This window comes from Prunus avium, chromosome 2 (assembly GCF_965620075.1).
Source record: "Prunus avium chromosome 2, drPruAviu1.hap1.1, whole genome shotgun sequence".
Lineage (NCBI taxonomy): Eukaryota > Viridiplantae > Streptophyta > Magnoliopsida > Rosales > Rosaceae > Prunus > Prunus avium.
In genome coordinates, this window is record NC_142285.1 from 33,502,604 (window position 1) to 33,513,654 (window position 11,051).

General features: G+C 40.5%; 1 protein-coding gene across 2 annotated transcripts; it reads left to right on the forward strand.

Moving 5' to 3' along the window:
* The first annotated feature begins 126 nt into the window (after positions 1-126).
* On the forward strand, positions 127-6,508 carry ANL2 (Homeobox-leucine zipper family protein / lipid-binding START domain-containing protein). Of its 2 annotated transcripts, none has more exons than XM_021961413.2 (9): positions 127-996; positions 1,121-1,338; positions 1,452-1,569; positions 1,660-2,343; positions 2,485-2,586; positions 2,697-2,909; positions 4,376-4,550; positions 4,659-5,026; positions 5,491-6,508. In XM_021961413.2, the coding sequence occupies exons 1-9, from the start codon at positions 799-801 to the stop codon at positions 5,899-5,901; spliced, it is 2,487 nt and encodes an 828-aa protein (XP_021817105.1). In that variant the 5' UTR covers positions 127-798; the 3' UTR covers positions 5,902-6,508. The 2 variants fall into 2 exon arrangements, with proteins under 2 accessions (XP_021817105.1, XP_021817103.1); XM_021961411.2 differs by having other exon boundaries at positions 128-996; positions 1,118-1,338.
* The last annotated feature ends 4,543 nt before the right edge of the window (positions 6,509-11,051 follow it).

An 11,051-nucleotide genomic window follows, 5' to 3' on the forward strand; every position in this document is an offset into this window, starting at 1 on the left:
TTCACTGTCTTCACAGACTTTCAGAGAGAGTGAGGGAGTCAACCGGCCCTTTTTGGAGCTTTGTATTTGTAAGGCTTCGAAGAGTCCACATAGTGCGTTTTATCTTCACCTCTCTCTCTCTCTCTCTCTCTCTCTCTCTCTTACTGTTTCTCTCACCTGTTTTTTTTGCCTTTCTCTGTGCAAATCTTGGAAAAGGAAAAGCCTTTTCCTCTCTCTCATTTTTTTTATTTTTCTCAACTCTCTCAAGCCTTTTTAGAGTGGAGTCAAGCATGCAGTGAACCAGAGATATCACTCACCCAACAAACTAGGGTTGCCCTTATTTGGTTTTCCTCCAAACCAAACAGCAGTCATTTAAGCCTCTTCTGGTGCTTTTAGCTGTTTAGGCGAGTTAGAGAGAGAAAATCAAGGAAGAGAGAGAGAGAGGGATAGAGAACGAAGAGCTAAGCAGCTGGAGTGTACCAAAAAAGGGTTTGCTTGCCTTCTTTCTCTTTCTTTCTCTCCAAAAGAACCCCTTAAACATTTCCTTCGCTAGAGAGGGAGTTGGAGACATTTGGGTTAACTCTGAACCGTCTGTCTCCTCTGCCTCTCTGTGCTTTCTCTTTCTCTTACAAAAAAGAGATCATTTTTTCTGTCCAAATATTTATATTTTTTCTCCTCATTTTGTGTGGAGAGAGCAAATTACGTGGTCATTAAGCGAAGGGGGTGTAAATTTGTAAAGAAATAGGAGGAGAATCTGGTGTGTGAGGAGGAGTTAAGAAGAAGCAAGCAAAGAAAAGAGAGTTGGGCTTTTTCTATTTGATGAGTTTTGGGGGTTTTCTTGACAACAGTACCGGCAGTGGTGGCGGTGCAAGAATTGTGGCTGATATCTCTTACAACAACACTTCAAGCAGCACCCACAGCAACAATATGCCCTCCAGTGCACTTGCTCAGCCACGTCTTGTAACTCAGTCTCTCACTAAGTCCATGTTCAACTCTCCAGGACTCTCACTCGCCCTTGTAAAGCTCTCATCTCTCTCTCTCTCTCTCTCTCCTTTTGTTTCTGAAAGTATGGTCTTGAAACTGATCTGGGTTTTTGTTATTTTTTGGTTTTGTTTTAAAAAAATTACTTTGCTATCAGCAGACAAATGCGGATGGGCAAGGCGATGTGACGAGAATGGCTGAGAATTTTGAGACCAACGTTGGGAGGAGGAGCCGAGAGGAAGAGCACGAGAGCAGATCTGGGAGTGATAATATGGATGGTGGTTCTGGGGACGATCAAGATGCTGCTGATAATACCAATCCTCGTAAGAAAAAACGATACCACCGACACACCCCTCAGCAAATCCAAGAACTTGAAGCGTATGATAATAAAAATCCCATCTTTTATGTTACTGTTTTTGCATAAAATTATTGACTTTTTCAGTGTTTGGTTGTTAATTTGTATTTTTTTAATCATTTGGGTTTGGTTTTAGGCTGTTCAAGGAGTGTCCTCATCCTGATGAGAAGCAAAGATTGGAGCTCAGCAGAAGGCTTTGCTTGGAGACCAGACAAGTCAAATTCTGGTTCCAAAATCGCCGAACCCAGATGAAGGTAAATTACTCTACACAGACATTTTTTAGTTTCCATTTCTTTTCTTTTCTTGAGGGTTTATGAAGTTTTGATCGTTTTGGGACTTATTAGACTCAACTGGAACGCCATGAGAACTCACTGCTGAGGCAAGAGAATGACAAACTTCGAGCGGAGAACATGTCGATTCGGGACGCAATGAGGAACCCAATTTGCTCAAACTGTGGTGGTCCTGCAATTATAGGAGAGATATCACTCGAAGAGCAACACCTTAGGATCGAAAATGCGCGATTGAAGGACGAGTTGGATCGAGTTTGTGCACTCGCTGGGAAGTTTCTAGGCCGCCCCATTTCGTCCCTGGCCACATCAATGGGGCCTCCACTACCGAGCTCAACCTTGGAGCTCGGAGTTGGGAGCAATGGCTTTGGTGGGTTGAGCTCTGTGGCTACGTCAATGCCAGTGGGGCCTGATTTTGGAGGTGGGATTGGGAGCGCCATGTCAGTTGTGCCTCACTCTAGGCCTAGTGTGACCGGCCTGGACCGGTCGATGGAGAGATCGATGTTTCTAGAGCTTGCCTTGGCTGCCATGGATGAATTGGTGAAGCTGGCTCAGACAGATGAGCCACTTTGGCTGAGGAGCTTGGAGGGTGGAAGAGAGGTTTTGAACCATGAAGAATACATGAGAAGTTTCACTCCTTGCATTGGGTTGAAGCCAAATGGTTTTGTTACCGAGGCTTCTAGGGAGACTGGCATGGTCATTATCAACAGCTTGGCCCTTGTTGAGACTTTGATGGAATCGGTAAGAGCGAACACTTTGTATTGAAATTTGATGCCATTTGAGATTTTGGCCTTTTTGTGTATTTTTTGGTTTTCAATGCTTGTTCAAATATTTTTTTGCTTATTTTATGTTCAAAATCAAATCTCATTTTGCTCGATACAGAACCGGTGGTTGGAGATGTTTCCTTGTTTGGTTGCTAGAACCTCTACCACTGATGTCATTTCTAGTGGAATGGGAGGAACTAGAAACGGTGCACTTCAACTGGTTAGTACTTGATAGTCCTAAAGAGAAATAAAATGAAAATATGTACCTGCCCATTTTAGTGTCACCTAAAGCATTTTCATTTTTTTTTTGGGGTAATAATCAAATTTCAGATGCATGCTGAGCTACAAGTACTATCCCCTTTGGTCCCGGTTCGCGAGGTAAATTTCCTCCGCTTCTGCAAGCAGCACGCAGAGGGCGTGTGGGCTGTGGTCGATGTGTCGGTCGACACCATCCGTGACACCTCCGGTGCACCTACATTTATGAACTGCAGGAGGCTCCCTTCTGGTTGTGTTGTGCAAGATATGCCTAATGGGTACTCTAAGGTAAGTTATACACTTTACATTCAAGTATATCATAGCTTATTTGGTTCTTTACATATATGCCTTGAGAGTTAAATGATTTTCTCTTCTGGTAAAATAAAAAAACATATTTACTTACGGTCACTTGTTCCAACGTGCATCTAACTTAGGAATCACCGGCTTTCGTCTGAGCAACTGACCGTAACACAACTCAGATAACAGTTGACATAAAGCTTTAATTTATTTGTTTGAATTCAAAATGCTTATCTGGAATGCATTGTCCCAGAAGGCAAGTACAGGTTCAGTTACATGGTTCATATTTGTTTGCTTTAACATTTATTGTGCTTTCCCAAGTGGGTGTTCTTCCCCTTTGGCCTTTAATGAGTCTGTTGAAGTAACTGCAGCAACATTGGAGCTTAGTTGAGAACATTTAAGTGAGCCAAAAACCCAAGTCAATATTATTGAGTTTATTTCTGCTTAACATATATAGTTTTTAGCATTATTTACATTCCCCAAGCCACCACTTAATTAATAATTAATTAATTAATTAATTAATTAAAAGAGCTCATGCATCAAAGAACTTTGTTTGTCTAGTCTAGTGATTACTCACTACATCACCACACTGTCCCATTACTTAGATTGGCCTTACCAACCCAATATTTTATGTCTCTCAAAGAATCGGAACCTTCCTCAAATCTTATCATCTGGTCTCTCCAAATCATATTCTAATCTTTCAAACCCTAAACCCTAAACCCAAATAGTTTATTATCAGAAGCCTCCAAACCCCAAATTCCTGTACCTTGAACACATTAATTTCATATCCTCCGTAACCCCAAACTGCCTTGTAATCTTCAACTCGGGTCAAATTTCATAAACTATTCCTTGCCTCTGATGTTTCTATTCCAATCTTTGATGCTTGCTGCCTTGTATTATCGAAGACCTTGTTGTCAAACTCCAAGACTGCCTAATTTTCTCTCTCTCTCTCTCTCTCTCTCTCTCTCTCTCTCTCTCTCTAGGTCTAGGGTGTATATATAAATAATTGATGTAGACACCACTTCCAAATCTCGATGCCACCCTATGCTCTCCTTTAAATGTTGCGCAACTTTATCTACACCCAAATATTTTACTCTTTTTGCTCGATGGCAGTATGATTCCATGTCGCTCATTATTATTGTTAATTTTCTATTTCTTCCATTAGATTTAGAGATGTTACCATATGTGACATGTGTCACTGACCCCACAAAGGCTACTTCAACAACTACGGAAAAAAAAACTTAAATTTTGGTTAGCTGGCTTCAGCCTACCTTTGGCTATAAACTATTATTGCTTTGTAATTAAATCTCCACAATTTTGCTTCTTTTGTTAGGTGGGTGCAACTGTGCCTTGTCATACCACACTGTATATATGTTAATGATTATGTTAATCTAAGCCTAATTAGTAATGTAACATGTTACTAAGTAATTGTGATGACATGATTTAACATTTTGCAGGTAACATGGGTTGAGCATGCAGAGTACGATGAGAGCCAAGTCCACCAGCTCTACCGACCCATGTTGAGCTCCGGCATGGGCTTCGGCGCGCAACGGTGGGTCGCTACCCTCCAACGCCAATGCGAGTGCCTCGCCATTCTCATGTCCTCCTCTGTCCCCTCCCGCGACCACACTGGTACGTTATCACTCGATCATTTGAAATTTTCTCGAGTATCCATTCCCATACAAACAATGTACCTGCTTCGAATGTATGTAATATGTGTTTGTGTATTTTTTATACTAGCGATCACGGCGAGCGGGCGGAGGAGCATGCTGAAGCTGGCGCAGCGGATGACGGACAACTTCTGTGCTGGCGTGTGTGCGTCCACAGTGCACAAATGGAACAAGCTGAATGCGAGGAACGTGGACGAGGACGTCCGGGTCATGACCCGGGAGAGCCTCGACGACCCGGGCGAGCCGCCTGGGATCGTGCTCAGCGCTGCCACCTCAGTCTGGCTGCCCGTCTCCCCACAGAGGCTCTTTGATTTCCTGCGTGACGAACGACTCAGAAGCGAGTGGGACATACTCTCCAACGGTGGGCCCATGCAGGAGATGGCGCACATCGCCAAGGGCCAGGATCCAGGCAACTGCGTCTCCCTCCTTCGCGCCAGAGTATTGTTTCTTCCTCTGTCTCTCGTCATAATTTTTTCATTGTTTTATTGTTTATTTTATAATGACGAATGTGTCCTTGGGGGCGGATAAGTTTCAAATCAGAGTGTCGTTGTGTGTGTGGGAGGGTGAAAAGAAAAAGGTGAATGTGGAACGGACAAGTTTGGAATTTGGAAGTATCCATAGGGACGGTTTTGGGGTGCAGAGGGGGCAGACATTAGGGACAGTGTTTGTTTCGGTAATCTCCAAAAAAAGTCAAAATTCAAGGACGATTGTCAACTTCCTTGAGTTGTTACTTTCTCACCTTTAACTTTTTCTATTTATTTATTCATTCAATCAGAAAAGAGAAAAAAACAAATTATAAAAAAACAAACTGGTGGTGAGGTCAGGGGTTTGACTCTTAAAATTATGGAATGGCATGTGGTGTAAATATGGGGAAACTGAGGGTCATGTTTGCGGTGGTGCAGGCAATGAACGCAAACCAAAGCAGCATGCTGATCTTGCAAGAGACATGCATAGACGCTGCGGGAGGCCTTGTGGTGTACGCGCCTGTTGACATTCCGGCCATGCACGTTGTCATGAACGGCGGGGATTCTGCCTACGTGGCGCTCCTCCCATCCGGGTTCGCGATTGTTCCGGATGGGCCGGGCTCGCGTGGGGCCATGACCGTCAAAGGTGGCGGTCACGGGAGTAGCAATGGGGGAGGAGGTGAGGACGCCACGCATAGAGTGAGTGGGTCCCTACTGACAATGACGTTTCAGATCCTGGTGAACAGCCTGCCCTCAGCCAAGCTGACGGTAGAGTCGGTGGAGACCGTCAACAACCTCATCTCGTGCACAGTCCAGAAGATCAAGGCCGCCCTACACTGTGAAAGCTGATTATCTGATCTGGTCCTGTTGTGTGGGTCACGTGATCCAACCTCACCTTAGCTTCTTTTTATCATTTTTTGTTGACAATATTGACGTCGTGTTGTGCATGTGCATGAAGGTGGCGGTGGCGGTTTGTAGTTATTTTAGGTGGTTGTGTGTGAGTGAGTGAGCTGAAGACTGGGAGTGGTGGGTATGAAGAGTAATGCGGTTGGGGTGTTGAGTCAAGAACGAACCGCACGTGTGTGAGAGTGTGTGGTGTTGTCAGCAGCAGCAGCAGCAGCGGCACAAGGCAAAGGCTGGTGGTGGTTCGGGTATTGACTCGGAGGACCCCTAAATTTGAGTAAACGCTTTTGGATTAAGAGGCAACAAGCGTAAATTATGAAGCGGACAGAAAAAAAAATTATGAATGAAAAAAATTGAGAGAAAGGGTCTCTCTCTTTTTATAATTATTAATTTTCATTTAAATTATTGTGAATTTCATTTTCTGTGTTATTTATTTATTATGTGGTTGACTCGAGAATGACTCTGGAAATGTTTAATGAGTGAAAATTCTCTCTTGTATTTACAAAATGCAAATACCTTTCTCTCTTTTTATTTATTTATTATAATTGGTTTAGACGGTGTGTCGGTTAATTTGCTGGAGCCAATTAAATGGGAAATGGTGACACGTACTGTGTGAAAAGCGTCGTTCGTCACAGGAAGGCTGAGTGTGAATTAACTGTGTTGTGTGATTGGACTGGAATTGGATGAGGTAATAGTTAAGCCTGTTCCGTTTGGTCGGTTGGAAGTTGGACGGTGAAGCTTTAATAGTTATGTCATATGTACTGCTAGGGGAACATAAGGCTGACTTGTTCAAATTTAGAGTCAAAAGAATTATAATTCACAATTGTCTCATATTACAACACGTGAACTGATTATATATTACGTGATCGTATTAACATCTTGTGATAGTCAGACTAAACTTGTAGCTTTTTAACGAAGGGAATTTAACTTGGAATAAGCTTTTTTACGAAGAGGTTGTGTTGCTCGAGACAAGTTATGGATGTAGAAATGGATAATCTCACATCTAAAAAGTATCAAAATAGGCTATAAGTTATGAGTGGGTGGTTTACTACCAATTACGCATTTTGAGTTAAAACTCCACACTTGAATGGGTTCGTTGAACTTTATTTTACTCAATGTCCTAAGCTAGGACGAATATCGATGTTGATATGAACTTGTGTAATTTTATTTTCAACTCGTTCTGCAATTTGATCATGCAAAAGTGCAATTGTTGGTACATGTTAGGATGCATTCACAAGCAAGTCGTAGAGAGGCATTACTTGGTAGCTAGCTAGCTAAATAGGTGTGGACAAAGGCAATAAAGTCAAGAAAACGAAAGGCTATCCAAAAGAGGGAGAAATGGCATTTGGCCCTCATAGTCAATTTCAATTGCTCATGGCTTTTTGCTTTGGACATTGCCTTTTTGATCTTGTCCTGTTTCTCCAAAGTCCTCCCTTACAATACAAACTCTCCCCTGCACTGCACAGCAGTTCCTTCATGATCAGATGCATGTATACATATATATAGATATACTTACTGTTGTGTTAGATATACACATCATCCCCTCCCTGTCCCAACCCATCACATGCAGAGTGGGTCCCGTTGATGATGGGCTATGTCAATCTTCCACAGTGAAGTCCCAATGCATTATTTGTGGCCATGAGGGGCCATGAAATATGCCATGGATCGCTGTGTGGGAGGGGGGACCATTTACCCCCATTTACCATAATAGTAAATCCTCACACAAGACGTCCTCTAAAAAAACAACAGTGGAAAACGACTTTTACTGTGTCTCAAAAAGTTACCATTTACCAATATCCTATGAAATTATCTTCACAAGTTTGGTAAATGTAAATTTCTTCCAGTTTTCCTTTATTCGTGACTATTTTATCCTAAATTCGCAAGGTTAGAAGTTATTCTCAAAGTAAAAAATAGGTTTACTGTTGTCATAATTTGGCCAATTGGTCGAAATAGTGTGTTCATCTCCTTGCACCCGAGTTTGATTCCACTCTGTATGTAAACATCTCATTGTCAAAACATACCTCATTTCCATCATTTCTAAACATCAAAGTAGGAATGTTTTTCTACAGATTTCTCCCCAACCCATCCAAACCCGATTATGCGAAACAAGCATAATTCTTAAGTCATATACCTACAACCCTAGGTTGTATGTACAAGGCAACCCTAATAAAATTCCAGCTCAAAAGTGTTAGGGTTGGGGGGTTAGATATATAGTTGTCTTTTCTCTTAGTCATGGAAGCATGTTATGTCTTGAGATACACGCAATTTTCCTTAGCTGCTCATTTACCCTAATTAGAGCACGCAGGCCAACTCACATTGAAGAAATTGATTGCCTATAATATACAAATTCACTCCACTCCATCATTGGCGCCGCATCAGATGGGGCTGGCTGTTGCCAATACTCAACCAAATCATATAGGCATGTATTCCATACGATTCATATTCAAAATTACATCCTTTTTTTTTTCTTTTTTTTTTTCCAATGATATAACACTTCGATGTCCATGAAATATAAACTCAGACGTCATAACCTCTTTCAACAAATTGGAGACTAAACGTTACTAAATCAAATGATGATTGTCAAAGTGGTCCTTCTCGAAAAAAAATATGGTAAAGTGAGGATTTGTGAGATATGTCGTTGTTTAATTTTAGAAAAAGAGAGATAGATGAACATTGTCTTTATGATTGTTGTTTTTCTTTGTGCGGTGTATGTAGTCTTTGTTGAAATTGCACGTAACATTTAAGGCATAGTTTGACATATGGATGATAATAATACAAGAAAACCCTTTTTCCGAATCCTCTTCGGCTTTCAATGAAAAGGGTGAGGTTGGTGTGTTGCGGGAGGTCCTAGACATCATTTTGTGCATAGAGGATGGGAGATTCTGCAATTTTAAGCGGGTTAATCGTTTTATTAGTCCCTGAATTTAGATTCGATTTGCATTTGAGTTTCTTAATTTCCAAAATCATTCCCGTGTGGTCCTTCAACTTCAGTTTCGTTAGGACAAATGGTCATGCTATCAATTTTGTTAACTTTTCTGTTAAATGCATGGGTAAAATGGTATATTTGTATCAAAATTGATTAAAATATGAATAAAAAATTAAAATTAAACTCCCTCTCTCCCCCTCTATCCCGATTTCTACTCCCCTCAAACTTGATTTTTTTTTTTTGTGGGTTTTTTATTTGATTTGATTTTATTGTTATTTTAAAGATATGAATTTTTATTCAATCTTTTTGTTTTCATATAAAAATATCATTTTGCCCCTGCATTTAATAGAAAAGGTTAACAAAATTGACCCCGGGACCATTTGTCCTAACGAAAGTAAAGTTAAAGGACCATGGTAACGATTTTGGAAATTGAGGAACTCAAATGCAAATCGGATCTAAGTTCAGGGACTAATAAAATGATTAACCCATTTTAAGCACACTCTAACTTTGGTGCATTGAATATGTAGGACCATTTGCCAGCCAAAGTCTTTGAGTTTAATTAATTCTCTTAGAAATAAAAGGCCACACTTTTCTCTATAATACGTCAATTAATTAAGCATGCAAATGTAGGCTGCTGCATACGCTATAGTGACTAAGAATATATATTTTCAAAAGCATCGAAGCCTCCACTGATCATAAGTCTCTCAAAGTCTCAAGTTTCAACAGAGAACTTTAGAGAATCAATATCCCCTTAATTAAATTGCATGGAAACAAGAGGAGGTCAAGGGTGACGTTTTGATGTTACTTTGTCTTTGAGTTGTGCTTTTGGGTTCATGTGCCAAACATTTGAATTATTATGGTTTTTCGACTAATTACTCTAGTATCATGTTGGTTCACCAATTAAAAATAGTCCTTTAACTCTTTATTTGGTATCAAAATGATTCAATCGTCAAAGTCTGTCAACTATTCCGTGAAATCAAGGGGCAAAACTAATTTTCAGGGCATTCCAACCTCTCCCTCTTTTCCGAGAGTTCTGTTTGGTTCTCAAGCTCTCAAAAATGGCTTCACGGAGTAACAAAGAAGACGAAAACGAAGACTAATTTGGAATTTGATTGGTTTTGAGTCCTAAAAAGACAATTTCACCCCTTGATTTCACAGAATAGTTGACAGAATTTGACGGTAGGACCGTTGTGATATCAAATAAAGAGTTGGAGGACTATTGAAATGAAAATTTTAGTTAATTGACCAAAATGATACTAAAACAATAATTGAGGGACCATTTTGATTGAAAACCCAATTATTATTTTCTGAGTTCTGATTAGCACTAGCATGTGCATGCCATGCTTTGTGGAGTCGCTATTTTACTGTTTACTTAAACGGAAAAGCAAAGACTTGCAGTTAAGGACTTGTAACTCAAGTATTTATAAGTATTTACCTTTGCACTCGAGGTCCTAGTTTCAATTCCTCTCTCCACCTCTTGTATAAAAACATAAAAGAAATGGAGCTTCTTTTGTTCGTTGGCACAACATGTGATTTTTCCCTAGGTTCATAAGGTAGTGCTTGATTAATCTGTAACTAACAAGGCTTTTCCCAGCCCATGGTCTTCCTCCATTTGAGGTAAAGCAAAAAGGCAAAAACAAAATCCTTTGAAGCCCATTAGCCATGTCTTGTGAACTAGGCTCATGGTCTGGTAGGGATGAGTAAATTCACACCTAAAAATTCGATAACCAAACCCAACAACTTATTGCAAAGAAAATTCATTGAGCTTTCCAATTTTGAGACTTGAGCTTTGTCATGATGGGGAGGACTGGGCATGAACTGCAACGAAAGTGGGCCGATTACGCGTTTTCTTTTCCACATAAAAGAATGGGCAATGCCCAAGGCACACTTTAATATAAAAATAGACCCATAAGAACAACAAAAAATAGCCCGACCCGAACAAAGATAAGGGCATAACTAGTACTAACTAGACCCACAACCCAACTTCATAATATGCCATCTCTTAATCGTTGGATCAAACTAACCAATTTGATCAAACAGTTAAGAAATAAGGCCTATAGAATTCTACCTACTTGATGATGTAATCCTTGGTGTGTCGAATGGATGCTACACTACAAGTTGAGTTTTCTATTATCATATTCTGGGAACTTTTTTTTTATTACAACTTGAA